The 19,917-nt window shown below is 44.2% G+C and overlaps 1 protein-coding gene across 1 annotated transcript in view; it reads right to left on the bottom strand.

The window, feature by feature from the left end:
* Positions 1-17,378: 17,378 nt before the first annotated feature.
* LOC112954968 (chromosome alignment-maintaining phosphoprotein 1-like) overlaps positions 17,379-19,917 on the bottom strand; it is a 5,297-nt gene continuing 2,758 nt past the window's right edge. The window contains 1 exon segment of the mRNA XM_026048250.1: positions 17,379-19,917. This exon segment is cut by the window's right edge and continues 99 nt beyond it. Within this exon segment, the coding sequence (XP_025904035.1) occupies positions 18,106-19,917 (1,812 nt within the window). The 3' untranslated portion in view covers positions 17,379-18,105.

Genomic DNA, 19,917 nt, shown 5'->3' with positions numbered 1-19,917 from the left:
ATGAAGAAGATGGAGCAAGTACTTTTAGAAGCTAACCTTCACTCTCAGTGTGCATTAATTGTTAACTGCAGCCTCTCTYCTCTCCTCTCCTCTTCCTTCTCCTCGATATGTTTTTACCAACTGATTACAGTGGAATGTGAATGCCTCCAACCATGTGTTTAATGATGCCTCTAAGAGCTGTCATATCTGGTTTGCTCTCTTCCTTATCACTTCCCTGGGGGAAAGATGCGTATCTGTAATGCTTTGGAAGGGTTTGTCTTAGATGCACATGCTGCTCTCTGTTCATATTGATTGGGCAGATTGAGGAAGACAACGGGTTTGTKTAATTTCTAATGTCACCTTAGTTATTTGCTCCGTATATTTCAACACTCATTTTTCACATTTTTGTGTTTTTAACCCCCTTGCCCCTTTTGAACAAAAGCCCTTTCATGTTTTTTTTTCCCCAGTCCCCTATGAACTATTTTTGTAACAATAGATTAGAAGATGTCTTGCCCTCCGCACTGCACCCCTGCCACAGAACCACAGGTCAGCGCCCGCTCTGCAGCTCCGCCTGTGCGCCTCGTGGGGCTGAAGGTTATTTTTTCAGCGCACATTACATCTCTGGCTTTGCTTATGCTGCCGCTGTGCAAACAGTTGCATCAGCGGCACGGCGAGGGGACGAGGTGGGAAGCCCTTCGGCTGTGCCCCTCGCCAGCGCTAACACACTGTGTAGCCACCCCATCCGCGCCGGGCGGCCGGCGCTGTGGGAAAGGCAACAAAAGGACAAACAAAGGAGAAAGTCCCGTGATGCAGGAGACGTGTCAYATGCCCCGGAGCACGTGGCACAGGAGGCCTGGCCTGTGACGGGGTTCTGGCCATCCCTCCTGCGCGAGGTGCTGTCACACATGCGGGTTTGCTGCTTGGGGACACGGGGCAGGTTTTCTGCATCTGGCTGTTGGCCACGTGAAAGGGGGACATCCACTGCTCACTGTTCCCTATAAACCAGCTCTATGATCCGAACGCAGGCCTGTAATCGCCAGGCTTGAAAGGAGGCAGAGCGAAACTCTCAAGTCCCCAGCAAAAGGCATATGTTTCTTGTCCCTACATTTCTTGTCCCTACAACCTGTTTCTAAAGTGTGGGGCTAATATCTTCAGAAAAACCTGTCCCAGAAACACTATCACAGGGGGTTAGGCAGTCAGCCCAGGGCAGCTGGTCAATACACTCCAGAGCAGCTATTCCACCACAGCCGGCATAGCACACTGAGCTTATCCAAGGAAACTGTGCTGATATAAATGCTTTCCTATGAGTGCGGTTCCATCCGAGCTGGGGGCCATGCTGCTTCTGCTTCATCCTGCCGAACTGCCCCGGCACAGAGCTGTGTACAGACAAACCCGGAGGCTCTCAAATCACAGAATCACAGAATATTCAAGGCTGGAAGGGACCTCTAGAGTCCAACCTTCCCGCTCAAGCAAGCACACCCAGAGCATGTGGCACAGGGTGGCATCCAGGCGGGTTTGGAAGACCTCCAGAGAAGGAGACTCCACGACAAATCCCAACAATTTGCTCTTGACTCATGCTGAGGAAAGGCAAAACTCCACTCACTCCGCCCGCAGACCAAAGTTGTCCTACTAGAAATTCCATTATGGCAAGATTAGCAGTGTGCGGAACTTGCAATAATTGGTTACCACACCGGCATATAAATAAAAGGACAAATTGCTGACAAAAGCCCTTATGGATTTACTGTAAATAAAAGTAAATATGATGGGCGCCTTCAAGACAAGGAGGAGGTATGACAGTTTTTGTTTGACCTTTGACATATCCTCTGGGATAACTTTTTTTCCTCGGGAGGATTAGGTTAAATTCCCATGGTGTTCACTATGGCTGTTTTATTAGGAACTAGCCAAACATCTGCAGGATATCAAACTTCAATGTATACAGATTAAATCAGTCCTGGAAAAAACATCAGCAGTCTCCTGCAAAGTATTAAAGTGGAGTGGTTTATTTTTTATGAGCATGGCAAAAGAGCATGAAACACTGAATAAATTCTTGTAATGTGGGGGATGGGGGGGTTGTTTTTCTTTAAAAATGAAAGAAAATTGCATCTGAAAAACAACAAATGCCCTTGGTAAGTGGAATAAGCAAAGTCCTAGTTCCTGCTCGTGGTGGGTATTCAGCAGCTGRTGTGGAATACTCAGGGAATACTGAGTTACACACACCACAGTTTTAGCATGGTGCTGTAAGCAGGGGTTACCTATGGTCTGCATGTTGTTTCTCCTTTGCTCTTCTTATAGGAGTATTTCCTAAAGCCAGATTTAGAAAAGGATCATTTCAGCCTCAGCTCCTTGATTGTGCAGGCATCTTGAGGGGCTTGCATACATGAGGACACATGGTTAGACAGGGGCAAAAACAAAACATACATGGTAGGCAATGTATATTGGCCCTCATAAGAAAAAATGCACCATATAATGACAATTCTACCAGAACAAGAAGCCCCAGTGGCAAGTGGGATTTGCAGTATCATGACTCTACAGGTATTGCCCTTTTAGCTGACTAAACCACTTGCGGAAATCCTTGGCTGGGACGGGCCCTCTGTCATGAGCCACCCCTGTTCCCAAAGCACCGTATGCGTGTGCGGCAGGCGCGACTTGYGTGAGTAAGCCAGCATAGCCTGAAGGCTACACGCAGGGAGAGTCAGCAGCCTTGCATCTCAATGGCAAGAGGAAACTCCCCAGCAAAACTATAATTTGACATRTCGCCACATGATTTATGGTTGTTCTCTGCCAAGCCATAGTCTTCGAAGGTAGATTCCAGCATTCCTGAACATATAGTGAGTCAAGGTCTTGTTGACTCAGTTGATGCTATTGTCTTCAGCTACTTTAGAAGTAAAGAGGCTCTCTAGAATTACGTCCAATGAAAACACATTTGGAGAGTTTGCGTTTACCATGTCGTAAATGTGGGTGGTATGTATATCATTTTGTGAAGGTCCTGTGTATGTATGACGTTGTCATTATCCAGTCTGGCCATATCAGAGGACAGTTATTGGAGGGAGAGAAAATGGGAAAGGAAATGAATGCAAGAAAAGTGGCATTTTGGCTAATACCCTGAGTCATTTGGGAAAGAGCAGGGAAGCTATGAGCTGGTGAATGCCTGGTTCCAGTCGGTGCGAACCCAAATCTGGAACTAGGAGAAAAGAGGATACTAAAACCTGAATCAYGCTGACCTGTGGAAGAAGCAAGATAAAAAGTCTGCATGTGTCAAGGGAGTTATCAACAACACCAACATCTGGGGCTGAATCCCTGGAGGGAAGTGCCCATAAATTAGAACAAATCGGGTGGCTCTGAAGTCAGGAGTGAGAGCCACTGCATCAAAAGTATCTTGCCAAAGCTTACCAGGAAAAGAAGAAAAATAGGACATACATACACAGGCTTCACTTCATTCATGCACTAGGCACTCCACAACCCTTTGGATGAATTAACAGTGGCTCGGTTTGACAAAACTATTTAGATCATCTTGGTTGGGATTCATGSCCCAACTTTTACCCACTTAGGTGTGGTGTTTGGGTCCAGTCTTAGCTAAGCACTTGTGTCCCCTTCCCAGCCAGAGAGGGAGGGAGAGCTGAATTTCAAGGAAAGAGGCTGTGTCTAGCACTGCCCCAAGACGGGCCAAATAAGCCCTGGCAGGAAGAGCCGCCCTCCACCCACATGTGAAGGATCAGGGCAGCTTGATGAGACCAGGCAGCTAAAGATAAATGAGAGGTAACCTACTTTCCAGCTCCTCAAGGACTGAGACTCCCTGTTCAGAACAGCTGGGCTTCTTAGACTGACATCCCCTCATCCCCTGCCAGCGAGAGGATGGGGAGGAGAGGCCAAAATGTGGCTGAAACTGCTCTGTCCTCCGRGAAGGATGGGGGTGTGCCGTGCCTGCAAACAGGCACCTCTGAAAAGTGAGATGTCCGAACAAGCACCTATCTTTGAAGACAATTAAATACACTGTAATTAAATGTGTAAAATGACTCATGCTAACTTAGATTGGTGTATTTGAAAAGCACAGTRGTTTCCAATCTCAGGTGAAATAGGTGGATGTATTTAAAATAAAAGAAATATATCTATTGCAATGCAATAGAGGAGGAATGTACAGCAGAAAATAAAAGTGATACAAAAAGATGCATGGCTGAGATTCTTAAAAGATACTTAAGATTCTTTTTTAACAGGAGCGATGTGACCGAATTGCTCAGTCATGATTCTTTCTTCCCTCGGGCTCAGCTGAGGTGCACCCACAGGCAGAGCCGTGTATGTGCATGCTGCAGTGGGAATGGAGACAGAAGGTATTGGGAACATCTCTTCCACTAGAGATTCACATTTCTGAGAACTGTTTCTTCATGAGGACCCACCAACGAGCCAGTCTGTATCTCTTACAAGTTGCAGACATGCCTCATACATCACAGGTAACATAGGACTGAATTGTGCATTTCAAAAATCACATGCCACCAAAAAAATGGTAGGCTAACCTGAAAATGGCTTTGTAAATCCACTTACCTGATAGGCTTTCAACTCCTTATGCACCATTTGTACCTGTAACATAACAGTGCTAAATTAATTGCTGCAGTACAGGGAGAGAGACATTTGAGAACAACCAACTACATTAACAATTGTGTTTGGAGACCGGAGATTTCACTCCAGGCTCCTCCCAAGAAATTGGAACAGCCGTATTTGCAGTCATGATTATTCTTAGCTAAGTTGCCATGGAACAAAGCCTGGTTAATCCTAATGGACTGATTCAGGAACAATCTCTCTTTCTAATCTTATTGCCTAATTCTTTATCACTCCCATTAGGCTAGTATTTATCTAAGCTGTAAGAGCAGTAASATTTTCCAAGAATTGTCACTTCACTATGTTGAGTAGTACTAGTRCAGTTCTCTTTATTAGGAATAATAGAGGAATCAATGATTTTGTTCCAAGTTGAAGCAGGCAAAGCTAAGAAATTCTTCTTCCAGAAGCAGATTAAATCCCCTTTGAATTTTCCTGGAATTCATATGATTGAATACACATGAATTCCTATGTTCCTTTGAGCCTTGAAAATTGCAAATATTCAGTGGTATTTTCTTATGTGCAGCCAAAAAAAYGTTTCATAAAATGTACATATAATAAAAAGATAGGCTTTTAAGATAAGTTATTCTTTTTTTTKKTTTGTTTTTGGTTTCCTGTTGGCAGTCTCGCAGCCATCTTGCCTTTGTCATCCTAGTGCTAGCCTGACCTCATCTATTTAGCAATAGCAATACACAACATTAAGTTCTATTAACTCACCATCCTTCTGGAAACTAGGCAAGAATTAGCATTCGAGCTAGCATCCCCTAATGAATGGAGGATGTCTGAAAGCATAGAGAGAGCCCAGATAAAGGGCCCCCACGCTGCAAATTAATGGGGTAAAAGCTTCTGCTATGCCCAAACACACAGTTTCTCCCAGTTGTATCCACCAGCGCACTGTGAGGGTCTCCAGGTAGCTGTCCTGTATTTCCTAGCAGAGCTCTTGAAAGCAAGGTGTGCACATACACGTGTACGTGTGTATACGTGTGGTGGGACAGGTGAATTATTTTTCTCAGAATTAACATTGCAGGAATTAAATCACGGTCAAGTAGCAGAAAGGAGATACTGGGAAAAAAAGAATGCCATTCATGTCTGTAATTTTCTTCTTACAAGAACACATACACAAAGACCTCCTTGAGTAAATCCCTGGAAAAATCATCCAACCGCTCTGCACAGAGCTAAGCTTGCAGTGATTAAAGCCACAGCAATATTTGCTTTAAAAGGAATAACAACATAAGGTYACTGCAGACATCACAACATTATTGTCTGCTATAGATTATAGGAAGCAAAGTCATTCACTTTAACAGTACCTCCTCGCTGTAATAAATTTCAGAGAGATATTAATAATAACACAGGCAATAAAGGTATCTAAAGAGAAACAGAGTGATTTGATGAGACAGATGGTAACTGTAATTAACTTTGGCATTTTCTCCCATAAGCACATAGTTTTAGTTCAATTAAACGGCAAAAAAAAWTTTCTTTACAAAAACTAAATCCTGCTCTCCTCTAATCAGCTACCAGTTTACATCCAAACAATAAAGTAGYCAGTTTTAGGGAATCGGACTAGGATACAGTCCAAGCCAAAACCTTGGCCAGCCCACAGCACTGGTGCCAGCTTTCTGTCCTCCCAGYGCTTGAGCCCCTGTGCCAAGGAGCAAGGAGCAGCTCCGAGCTGAGCCGTGAGCACAGTATCCCGGCACCACGTCTACTGCTTTGCCCTGTGACGCTCCGGAGGGAAGAGGAGCCCTTCGGAGAGCCCAAGGAATCATGCTGGAAGGACCTGCGTTCCCTTGACATGAACCCAGCATTTCCTCAGGCCAGCACGATGGTTGTTTGTTTATGTTTAATTTAAAGAACGTGTCGCGCAGCTGCCGTGCAGCGAGGCAAATGATGCTCTGCAAGCCAAAGGCACCCATCTCATGTTCTGTGCTCCTTATCAGCAAAACTGGAATCCCTACTTTAACTATTTGGACATATAAGAGCTGACATAAAACAGAGTGCATAAATTATCCAGATTCTGTTGAGAATGCAAAGATAATTGTTTTTTCTCCTTCTTCAGCAATACAACGAAGGTCATTTCAGTGCCCTCTAAAGCTTATTTGTCACAAGTATTTTTCCTATTCACAAATAGTTTATCTAGCAGAACGGGATCATTGTTCAAAGGTAGGGATCATTATTCAAAGGTAGTATTTGCTTCCAAATAGCACTGTGTTTTGGTACTTTATTGTCTTTAATCTGTTTAAAACATTCCTACAGCTTCACGTGGGCTTCCTTAATGGAAAACTAAATTTCAAAGGATTTCTTATGAACAACTTCAAGAGACCAAATTATCAAAATACAGTCTGACTGCTTTCTCCCGATGATCTTGATAATACCATAGTGTGGAATATACACTGGAGAAGCGTGGAAGGAAGGGATGGCTTTACTTATTTTTTTTTYYTTTTTTTTTGTAAATGAAGGAGGAAGGTTTCACAGTCTCATGGCCAAGGCAGTACATTTGTGTTTCCTCCTGTGTTAGAGTCCTGTTACGGCCAAGTGGGTCACCTGGCTTATCCATCTTCATTGTCGCACCAAGCAATGAGTACGATGAGAAAAAGTGCTGGAGGAGACCCAAACAAGAGCTTGCCTGTATGAAATAATGAAAGACCAAAGGCTCAGGGTGTATTTGTATTTTAGATCAGTAAATAGCTTTTGTTCTGACAAGCCAAATTCAGTAGAAAATTTGACAAGCATGTTTCCTCTGGAATCACTCAKGGTGTGAGCAGCATCTTAGAGCAAAGTGACTATTCTGCTGTTGATCAAGAGCCAAGAAAACATTGCTAAGTCCTGGGAGCAGAAACCTCCTCACCTAAAACAGGGGAAGGCCTCAGGCTGCGCTAGCCAGGCTTGGATTTGTATTTTCAGATGAGAAATTGTCCTTGGAAGCTCCCCATCTGCTCATCTTTGGGGAAGCTTGGGTCAAAATTCAGGTTTTTGTGCTCCTCTCTAACATCCTGCTAATTTGCACTGGCACATTTGTGAGTGTAGATGGCTTGGTATCTTCCACGGGATGTGGGCTGCCTTGTGATGGGCTGCATGCACCGGGCTCTCAGCACTTCAGCTCCTTCCCAAAAGCAGCAAGGAGAGGAGCAGGAGGTGGAAACCCACACACCAGGACAGATTAGGAATTGACCTGCTGGAGAGCAGCTTCGCAAAGAGGGACGCAGGAGTCCTGGTTGACACCAAGTTAACCGTGAGGCAGCAGTGTGCCCTCGTGGCCAAGAAGGCCAATGGGATCCTGGCTGCATCAGGAGGAGTGTTGCCAGCAGGTCAAGGGAGGGGATTCTGCCCCTCTCCTCAGCTCTGGTGAGGCCGCACCTGGAGTACTGGGGGCAGTTCTGGGCTCCCCAGTATAAGAGGGGTGTGTAGCTTCTCGAGAGGGTGCAGTGGAGAGCAACAAAGATGATTAAGGGAGTAGAGCATCTCTCGTAAGAGGAGAGACTGAGTTGGGCCTGTTTAGCCTGGAGAAGACTGAGAGGAGATCTGATCAATATGTATACGTACCTGAGGGGAGAATGTAGGGAGCAGGGAGTCWAACTCTTCTCAATGGTGGCCACTGACAGGACCAGGGGCAATGGCATAAGCTGAAACACAGGCAGTTCCATCTCCAGGTGAGGAAGAACAACTTTCCTGTGAGGGTGSCAGAGCCCTGGMACAGGCTGCCCAGGGASRYTGTGGAGTCTCCTTCTCTGGAGGTCTYCAAACCCRCCTGGATGCCGCCCTGTGCCCCGTGCTCTGGGTGTTCCTGCTGGAGCAGGGGGTTAGACTGGATGATCTCCAGAGGTCCCTTCYAACCTYAACCATTCTGGGATTCTGTGAACTGCTCCTGCAGGTACAGGGCTGTGGGCTGACACAGGGACACTGTGGGRCTGAATCCTGGGAAGCTGCTGTTGCAGCTTCCTCAGCAGGGGCCAGCTGCAAATCCTTGAGAAAGGGGCTTCAGGAGAAGGACTGGGGCAGCAGGAGGGTTGCCTCTGCTTTACCCTCCTGGCTCCTGATGGGGGACAGTTCAGTGATTTCATACCCTGCTGTTCCTGTGCTCCCTACACGCTCCGCACAGAGCCCAAATCCCCTTTGCGCTTGCAGAGCTTATCCCCAGCCCCAGCGCCCTGCACAGCAGCCTGGCATTAGCTGCCGTCCGCCTCTCTGTCCCGGCCCGGGAAGGGCAGGATTCCTCCGTAATTCCTTGGCTTTGGGTCTTCTGGAGATGAGGAAGTTGTGACCTGGGGAACAGAAGACTGATTATTTTCTAGAGATTACATAAATATTTGAGATACCCTTTCAAATAGCTCCCTTGTTAGAGAAGAGGGCTAGCCGTGCAGCAAAGAGGGCCATCAAAGTAAGTGCTTTAAACTGAGCACTCGAGGCAGTAGCAAGGAAATCAGTCTCCGTAGGGCTAACACTAATTCACCACAATGAGGAAAAAAGCTCAGTGTCTTTTTTTTTTTTTTTTTTCAACCTATGAGTGATGCACTATTATTCCAAGCKTGCACTGTATGGCATGTTTAAAAAACATACACTAAAGCAAATCTACGCGGTAAAAAATTGCTCTGTAGCTCCCTCTAATGGATAATTTTACTGATGCGAGTTCAGGATAGCAGCGAGTGCTAAGGACACAAAACTGCGCCCAGTTCAGCAGAGAAGCAAGATGCATGTGGCAGAATAGGCGCCACGGGCGCAAACTCACAAGGCAGCTTTCACCAGTAACTACTTCAGTGCTTCCAGAAAGAGCTTTGAATAATACCAAACTCCGCAGAACCTTCAGCCAAACTTCTTTGCAACCACAGTGAAGCTACCCCCTACCCAAGAAATGTGCTGCTGGATGCAGAGCAAACAAAAACAGGCTTTGAATCAAAGAACCAAAACCCAAATCCCATCATACCTGTGATCCGTGGTCTGCAATAGAGCAGCACACAAAGCTGCTGGAGAGAAGGTTCGTTGTAAATGTGGCTGCATCCACGCTGGATTCAAATCAAACAATTAAATACAAAAAGTGTTCAGTACAAGTCAGTTGGGAGTCAGGAGTCCTTGTGTGTGCTTTAAAATGTTGACCAAAGCTAATAAAGTATGAACATGCCTTTTCACACCATGCTTTTCTAAGACTTCGCACAGCTTCGGCTGCAGCTAACACCATCGACATCAGCACAACCAAACTTACACTGCAAAGTCTGTCTGAATTCCACGTCTGAAAATTGGTTTACATCTGAGATTTTCAGCGAGAAAGCTATAAAGAAACTATGACTTACCTCTGAATGAACAATAAAAGTAAATGCCACATTTTATTTACAAATCCGTAACTATTTCTACCCCTAACACACCTATCTCATGTTCTTATGCACACCTGAAGTTAGTTTAGGGGTGTATTTGTGTCAACCCCAAAATGCAGTTAGCTGCAATGACTTCTTTTTTTAAGAAGGTAATGCTCCATATAGTCAATTATTTCTAATACTGACTTCAAAAGTAAGATGCTCTTCTAGATATGGAGAAAGAAGAACAGACAGTATGTGAGGTCAGAGCCCAACAAAGCCTGAAAAACATTCTTTTTATATATATCCTACTCTTTTAATATTGTATTACATCACAACAATTTTGTAGTAGTGAATTTATACAATAAAATATTTGAACTTTAGGTATTAACATTTAACATACTAACGTGTGATTCATCTTATAGCAACACTAAAAAGCATTTTGTGTATCAGGCGGGTCTGTAGCCCAGACTGCTCTACGGCACAGGCTTAAATGGAACATGGGAGCTCAGACGGGAATATTTTGCTCCACATCAGCTATACGTAGGGTTGTGCATAGTCTTTTGCTAAGAAGTAGATAATGAACACCTTTCATTGAGCTTTACCTGACTTCCTCTGCCTCCTCCTCCATAACAGGATGCTTTATTTAACCATAAACCCAGGGACCTGAAAATGATTTTAGTTTAAGAGAAATGATTTACAGTAAAGGGTTTTTTTTTTTTTTTGCAGAGACATTTCTGTTTTAGGAATCCAACAGGTGAACTCTGCAATGAGAAGGATTTGGGGAACCATGCAGGGAAGAGGGGAGTGAGGCAGCGGGAGCAGCTACCCTGCAAGCCAGACATTCAGCAGGGAGGTCACTTCCCTGCTCTCCTTGGTGGGCTCAGGCTCCTCAGGGACAACTTTCTGTCACGTTTGTGAGGCTGTAGTGTCGATACCTGCACTAGTGACGTGCTGAGACCCCTCTTCAGCTGCAGGGCAGAGTGCGTGTCACCCCTGCTTGGTGGTTTTCGGCTCCTTGCTCTCCGTAGGTATCCCCCCTGCTTGGTGGTTATCGGCTCCTTGCTCTCTGTAACAGAACGGCACAGGATGTCACTGGGTAACTCAGAGCTGCAGTAACACACTGCTGCATAACACAAGGAGGTAGAAAGGAGTCGGCTTTACAGTTTTTATGTACATCCACCTGCATTTTAGTTTTCTGAAACAGTCTATCCTCGGATTGATCTTAAGTATCAATCAGGCACAATCTACCTTTGGTAAATCCACGCTGCCTGTTCCCAGTCACCTGCTTTTCCTTCATGTGTCCAGAAAGGTTCTCCAAGAGGTCTCACTCCATGATTTTCTCTTAGGGATTAAATGAGGCCGGTGAGCCTGTAGATCCCTGGACCATGCTTCTGGCCTATCCTGAGGATTGGTGCAATATTTCCTTTCTACAGTCATTGGGGWCCTCTCCAGTCTCCATGATCTTTTAAAAATCATAAAGAGCAACCTTGCCAGAACATCAACCAATTCATGGGGTACCTCTGGATGCCACCCATAGTGTCCCAAGCACTTSTATGACCTGAGTTCTCCCAAGTAATTCCTGGCTTGACTCTCATCCACTCCTAGTTAGTCCCTCTGCTCCTTGAACCCTTTCACTCTTCACCCATTACCCTCAGGATCTGGCACTCTGTTATTTCATGGTTACTACAGCAAAGGCTACTAGTGATTATCAAAGTTCCAATCAGTGGACGCAGCCATGGGTCACCCTGGCTGGTCCATGCAGTACCTGCATTAGGAAGGTGCAGGGATCAGTCAATCCCTGACTTCCACCAGAATCCTCTGGGATTCCCGAAACCTGCTGTGTTGCCCTTCCAACAGATGCCAGGGAGATTAAAATCCCACGGAAGAATGAAGGCCATGCAGTCGGTAACAAGCTCTTACCACGTCCCCCTCACTGGCATCTCCTCTCATACTGCTTCAGACTCCCAGCCAGCCCTCCATCCATCCAGGAGAAGCACCATGCATCCCAGACGTCTTCTTTCTGGGGCTCTCTTCATCCCACAGCCCTGCACCTCCACCTTCCCCTCCTCTCCAGTGTTTTCCTCACTTAACTACAGGCTGCAGTCCCCCTCCCACGCTGCTTCTTTCGTTTCTAGTTCCAAGCACCTCTGACCTCTTGGCAAAGAGGCTTTTCCTGGCACTTYTGTCTGGTGGATTCCACCGCTCCCCAGCAGTTCTCAGCCTTCACACAGGGTCACACACTCAGAAAAGCCAAATCCTCATSCCACCTACCCAGCAGTTCTTGATTCTCAAACAGGCCCCGTGGCTTGTAAAGGCCAAATCCTTGTCCACAACATCAGCTTTGCAAGCAGGTGCCGACCAACATCATCTGTTGGCAACGGCAGGGCTGAGAAGATCGCCACTTGCCCCCACTGTTTTCCATTATCTGTGATTATCTTAGGAACAAAGGTTAAGTGACMAAAAAAAATTCCAATCTCTTTTACAGACACAAAAAGATTATATAAGAATTATGTTTAAGTAGCCTTCATTTGCCATCAGAATGTTTTGTTTCTGTGAGCACTGACAGCCACTAGTCAGAAGCACAAACCATGTGTGTTCTAATAGGCAACCTCTCAGCCTGCTACAAAGCTACAAAGACAGGTAGCTACGACAGGCATTTTTGTTCTAAATGCTTGGATTTTAYTTTATAAATACTTAGATTTTATTTTATCCATTAGGTTTTAAGGATTTATTTTAGTTCTTACTCTCAAAAKGCTTCATTTAGGTTTGGAAACGTCTTACAATGGTTGCTTTTCCTCGGTATGCTTCGAGATCTGTGGCTGGAGGGAAAAKAAGGAACAAATCTGAATGCTGAATGTTCGTTCCCTCTCAGCATATGAAGAGAAGTACAACTATTCCTGAGTTTCCTCTTGCTGTGCTGGAGGAAGACACAGGGGATCATGCTGCTCTTCACTGAGTTTCACTAAAGTCTGAACTTYGGGGTTTCAGAGGGTTGTGCACCGTGAAGAGACAATACATCTGAGCATGCATCTGAGACAAGGAATCAAAAACCAGTTCCTAGCACCTRCACAAATCCCAGATGTTGCCAAGGATTGTGTAGGTGGCACAGCAAGCCCCAGCCACTGAGGCAAGGCTTCATGCTCGGCACCAAGCCCACAGTTTACCCTTCACAACTCATCCATTTTTCTTAGGGAACCACTTACGGTTTTCTCCTCTTTCAGGAGGCATAAAAAGAACTTTTCCTGGGGTGGGTAGTGAGGCACAAAAAAAACCCCAAAGATCCTTTTAAGTCCATGAGACCATAAAAACAAGGACAAGTTACTCTGATCTGGCTTCTCCTAAAGTACTACGAGCAGATTATTTAATTCAGAGGCTTGTTCTCAGAATAGCTGATGGTGAACACAATGTTCTTGTTTTAAAACATTACTATTGACTCCTGAAGAGTCTCCAGTTTTTGACAAACAACTATTTTTTCCACTGTTTAATTTGCTCCCTCAGTACCACTAACATTTTATAAATATTCGCATTCAAGTGGTTACATTCTAGACAATTTGTTTCAGAGCTTCAGCAACAGAGAGATATATCCAGACACACGTTCAGATACCCCGGAGCAGGCTTAGAGAAGAAACATCACTGAAGTAACAACTCTTGCAAAAAACTTCCTCACAGACACCAAGAAAAACAAGTAGGAATCATCCGTAGAAATGCCCTGTGCTAAAAAAACACCTCTGAGCTCTCYATAGATATACTGCTTTTGACTGAAAGCTGCCAAAAATGCACTTTAAAAACATGACTGTATTCAACACATTTACTTAACCCTCTTTGCAATGTAATGAATGAAGWTAGAGTTACACTGCACATGTGCTCACAGCTAACTTAGCTGGAAAAAAATAAAGAACTATACCATTCTCTGAAGTTTCTTTATTCTTACTTTCCATCTTGTACTTTYCATCACATGCCCTGCATGAAAGGGACTCCGCTCTGTGTCCTTCCAAGCACACATAAAAGAGACTCCTTCCCAAGGACTGAGGTGGAATAAAAGGAACCACTGTTTAAACTGACATTTTGCCAAAAAGTTACTTATAAGAGCATTTTCTCACTCATAATCTGTACATATATTTTAAAAAAACTATAAAAAATACAAAGAACCTTAAAGTTGGTTATTAGGAGTATTATATCATGTATATACTGAGTACACACTTCAGTCAGGAAACAATTTCACAATGCTGTTTTTCATTAACTTGTACTATTTGTCATTACAAGGAAAGAAAGTTTTCTAATTCTTGGCTAGCAGAGAAAATCAATTTTCACAATTTTCTATGTTTTTGGGGATAGGCTACTCCTGWTGGCTTTTACTAACTTGACTTTTTCTCTATAGTACACAGGGCAGTAAGCCACAGGATGCACTGAAGTTTACACAAACAGCAYGCACCAACTCATTCTAAAATCCTACAAGCTTTACAAAATGACACTGAGGAAGCAGAGATATCTATTTTATTTAGAATTTTTGTTGTTATTTATATATTGAGTCTCTTATATATTGAGTATATATACTCAATGTGTATATATACACACAATATATAGAGAGAGTATATATCGAGTATGTTTGCGACCTTTAGAGATCACTGATAGAACCTCCAAGTAGCAGATACTTCTGCTATCAGTTAAAAAAGAAAGAAAAAAATGGTTTCTCTCCTGACTTTAGAATCTGGCATTTAAAAAAAAAAAAGAAAAAAACTACTTAATATAAAGGAAGGAAAATGCATGGAAAGGAAAATGCAAGGTATTATACCTGCACTGCAAAAGGCTTACATATGTATGTGCGTGTGTGCATATATAAAATCCACTTTTAAAAGCTTTTGAAGACTACTACAAAGCTGTTCCAGAAAGGTTAGAATTCAGGTGACAAACTGCAGCCTCACCTCTGTGCTGTTCAGATACTCCCGTTTCCTAAATTTTGCATTTCCCAGGATTGAAATGGATTTCCTTAGCTCTGGTTAAGAGTACTTGTTGGAAATGAGAACCTTTCTCATTCTCCATGGACAGCACACACTGAAATGTTTTCGATCCTTATGCTTCAAAGGGSCACTTATTCCTTCACCATTTTCCTAACGGGAATTTCTCCGGGTCAGGTCACAACAGCAGGTTCTGCGCGATAGGGAACAACTCAGCTCGCTGCCCTCTCTCTGTGTCAGATCTGCACAAACACCGGCACAGGCTGCGCTGAGCTCAGCGCATCCAACCTCACACAGTGGGACACAGAACCCCCAAGCACAGGACCACGAGCACACCGGCAAACCTCCAGCAATTACACTTGCTGCAGGATTTTCAGTTTCTAAAATTTTGGAGATGAATATTATCCTGGGTGGTTTAATTTAAGTCTTCTTTCAGAAAGCTGAAACCAAATCCCTGCCAAGCGCCGCTTCAAGCAGAGCTGCACCCGCTGCTCTCTAAACACGAGCCCTAACCCACCGGTTCCAAAGAGACTTCTCATCTTAGTTCTGCTACAGTAATGGCCTCACAGTTCTGTGTGTCACCTATGAATGACTATATACAGATTTTTGGGTCTACCACATTTGTCAACATAGGCCATAAAGAGCCTATAGGAAAAAAAAAAGTTTTTTTTTCTTTTTTTTTTTAAATCTAAGGTACATAATTCTATTTCTTTTAGGTATAATGAGCACACAGGGATCAGAAAAAAAAAAAAGAGGGAAGGAACTGCAGCACCTGCAGTATTTTTACGACACATCATCTTTGTGTTTGCCCCACTTGCTATCTCCCACCCCACCTCCAACACAAAACTGAACTCAGAGCTGCAAAGGCTGCGCTGACCACAGGGTCCTTACACCCAAGAAGAGGCGAGAACAAGGGCAGCAGCCCCCACACTGCGAGCTTCCATACGCTGCCAATCCATACACCGGTGGGGTGGCACAGAGGTCCACACCTTACAGAAATTATATTTTTTTTACTATCACAATTTCAACTGGCATTAGTTCAGAGTACACCCTGAGGGACTGAAATACAGCAATAGGCCTATTTTAAACAAATTCTTTCACTTGCATTTCACTCCCATCTCAGAAAAGAATGACTATTGTTGTGYTCAGGGAATTCATCAGCTCTTCTGCATCTGTCACTAGGGGTCAGCTGACAGGGAAACCACAAAGATCTACTGATGCCCCGGGGTTGCTTAGAGAAATTCCACTGATGTTCTGGCAGATCCTTGCTACACATTTTAAGGATGTCACTCTAGTGTTATTATTGGAAAGAATACTTCATTTGGACAACAAAATATGCCAGAAATGCCCTTCAATTTCCAGAAAGGTTTGGCAAAGTTCTGTACTAGGAGAAACCGGGAGGGCCCAACACACCCAAATTAAAAGAGTTTCCACGTCCCAGCATCAAGGGGACCCGCAAGGTTTATCTCTGAGAATCATTAGGTGCACGTTTTTACATGAGTAAATTAAGACTAAAGGTACCAGTGGGTTAAAACAGCTACAAATGGAGTGAGTTGGCAGAAGAGCAGTGCAAAGCCGTGTCAACGAACCAAAGAAAACCCAGAAATCAAAGGCGTTATAGCGGGCACAAAGAAATGAGAAACGAGAATCTGTCAGCACTGAGAAATCAAACTGTAAAGGTGACACCACTATCAAGACAAACAAGTTATTCTAACAGTATCCTTGTAATGAAATAGCTGCACCTAGACTGATAAATTAACAGCCTTTACACGAAGTAAGATGACATTGGCAAAGCCTTAGCACTCAAGTCCCACGCCAAAAAAACTAACTTTTGATTTGTCTAGTCACTCCTAGTTTAAAAAAAAATGCACACAAGCAAAGTTTAGGCCTAAGTACACAAAGCAAGTGGCACAGCAGCTGGAGCAGCACAGAGGGAGGCCCATGCAGAAAGCAGGACCTTAGCAGGCTGCATCGCATCGGAAACACGCAGCAGCTTTACAAGTTCTCCCCCTTCATGCCAGAACCCCTCTCGAAACCACAGCAGGTCTCAAGTCCAGGCTCCAATCAATCTCTCCGAAGCTCTTAGACAGAATCATAAGCCTGAAAGTTTCTCAGTTTGAAGAAGCTTTTGTACATTATCACATTTATACTCTAAGCCAGCATTTACAGGACTTCAAGTCTAGAGTTAATTTAACCCGACTCAAAACTTCYCTCATACTCCTCTCCACACATAACCCACGTTCCTGCTGAATTATGAAACAATTTTCAAACAGCTAATACTTAAATACCAAGCAAACTAAATAATGTACACATTCCAAATTTTTCTCCATTTATGGCTAAAATGCTTTTCTGAAACGTTATTTGAATTAACCTTGCTTTTACACGCTGAAGACTAAAAAGCTGCAGTATCTACAACAGAACTCCATGTGACTTTGCATTGCATGTTGCTATTCAACCAGTATTTGAAAGGCTGGGACTTACCTGGACATTAATGGTTCTGCTCTGGGTTTGGAAGAAATGACCAACGGCCAGTGCCCAGGTTTGGGGTTTTATTGTTAAAAGATTAAAGCATAACATTTCACCAGATACAAGAAATTCAGGGTTTTTCTTTTCTGACATAACAAACATCCGAATTATCAAGAGAAAATGTTGAGCTATACATAGTCTGATGTTAATCCATCAATTTAATATATATTAGTACATGCTTAAAACATGGCCAAAATACAAAATCACAAAGTACCTTGATGCTCCTAAATCTGAGACAAATAAGGCAGAGAATTGAGTGTGACACCTTTCCAACAAATGGCTATACACTCAATAATAACCTTAGGGCAGAACGATTTCAGAAAGATTGGCAGTTTCTCAAGCCTTATTCAATTTAAGAGACTTTCAACTTCGAGAGTTTGATAAAAACATTTTGAAAAATAAGACATTTCATAAATCAAGTTCAGTCTTCACAGGAATATGCGGATTGCTTGCCACTCTGGTCCTTAATTGCCTGCACGTTTTACAAATCTTTACAAAACTAATTTTTATCCATTTTGGTTTCAGAAACATAGTACATCTGAAAAATAAAATATGACTTTACTGATGGGTAATACAGAGACATGAACATGTAGTTAAAATTACTTTTCAAAAGTAAATCATTTCAGTAATACCGCTATAAGACAAGTTAAACATAGTACAATAAACCATGCATCTTCTGACTTGTCAGCTCAGCTAAACTACTTGGTTAACATACAGCAACACTGTTGAACACTTCTGTAAATCAGGATTTTCTAGCAGAAGGGAAAAACAGATTAAATTTGTTCTTCAAGTGATTCAAGACTGTCCAAATGTTTTTTAGCTGTATCATCATTGTGACGGCTTTGGCAATGGGTTAAATGTTTCTTAAAGCCCCGGGGAAAATTTGATTCAAAATTACAACGTGGACACTTCAACAAACTTTGCCCATGAGCAGCAACATGGTTTTTCAGGAGGGATTCCAAGAGAAAAGCTTTGCCGCATATTTTGCATTTGTATGGGCTTTGGACATTATGCTTATTAACTAAATGATGCAAGACAGCACCCTTCTTCATGGCACGACAGCAGCAAATTTTGCAGTAATACTTTCCCTTGCCGCGCTTCATGTACTTCGCTATTTCCTCCTCCGAGATGAAGGCCTCCTTCTCCTCGGTGAACTGCAGCACACACTGGGGCTGCGTGGGAGCGGCTGCATCCATTTTACTCCCTTTGCTGTAWTCAGATGACTCCATGTCATACTGCTCTTGGTCACTGTTGGATTCTTGCTCCTTCAGCTCCATCGAGTCCATTTCTGTTTTTCCACATTCACTGCTGTTCAGCTCAGAATCCGAGTTCTCCAGGTTCTCCTTCTTGCGCTTCTTTTTGGGCCGGGAATACAGTAGGTCGTCTGGTGATTCTTTGGCTAATATTGATTGTTCCTCAGGGGAAAATAAATCATCCAGTGGTTTTTGATCATCTAAACTCTGAGAAAGGAAGTCACTTTCACCAGACTCGCTCGGTGTCTGGGGCTCGGAGGAAAAACCCATAACGGATTTGTGAGACTCGGCAAACAGGAGGCTTTTCTGGAGTTCAGCGGGTACAGTAGGTTCAGTATGTCTCTGGACATCAGAGGATAAGGAAGCAGCAGATTTCTGCATTTCAGAAAACACAGCATGTTTCTGAGCATCGGGAGAAAAGGTGGATTTCTGGGAGTCAGTAAAAAGAGTTTGTTTGTGGGTCTCAGGAGATATAGAAGGAGCAGGTTTCTGGGACTCGGAGAAGAGGGCATGTTTCTGGATCTCAGGAGAGGCAGATTTCCGAGATTCCACAAAGGAACTATGTTCCTGAACTTCAGGGGAAACGGGTGCAAGTTTCTGGGCTTCAGAAAAGAGGGCATGCTTCTGGGCTTCAGGAGAAACAGGAGCTGACTTCTGGGATTCGGGAAATTGGGTGTGTTTTTGGACTTCAGCAGAAAGAGCAGAAGTAGAGACCTGGTTCTGGGGCTCAGGAAAGACGGCACGTTTTTGGACATCAGCAGCAATGGTAGGATTAGATTTACGTGACTCTGGAAACAGAGCTCTTTTCCGAGATTCAGCGAAGTGACCCCGTTTCTGAACCTCGGATGAAGCAGCAGAGGTGGCTTTTTGAGTTTCAGAAAAAAACATAGATTTCCGAGACTCTGCGAGTTTCCAAGATTCAGGAGATACCGAAGCAGCAGGTTTACGGACCTCTGGAAAGAAAGACGACTTCCAAGCTTCAGAGGAAACGGTGTGACTAGACTTCCGAAGTTCCGGAGAAACAGGGGTTGAATGCTTCCACGTCTCAGGGGACAGCACAGGTTTCCAGCCTTCAGGGTACACAGACGAGATGGGCTTCCACGGCTCAGTGGAAACGAGAGTCGACTTCTGGGATTCAGAAAAGGAAGCGGATTTCCACGAGTCGGGAACAAGCCTGCGGGGCTCCGGCGACACAACGGGGCCAGGCCTGCGGGGCTCCGGGGCAGACCTGCGGGCCTCCACCGAGGCGGCAGCCTTGGAAGCCCACGGAGAAGGGGCAGATTTGTGCCCGTCGTGCGGCGCGGCCCTCCAGGGCTCGGGGGAAGGCGGCGG

Source organism: Nothoprocta perdicaria, unplaced genomic scaffold, assembly GCF_003342845.1.
Source record: "Nothoprocta perdicaria isolate Ctin4 unplaced genomic scaffold, notPer1 scaffold_523, whole genome shotgun sequence".
Classification (NCBI taxonomy): Eukaryota; Metazoa; Chordata; class Aves; order Tinamiformes; family Tinamidae; genus Nothoprocta; species Nothoprocta perdicaria.
Note: the sequence above shows the minus strand (reverse complement) of the source record. Positions and strands in the feature narration are given on the sequence as shown.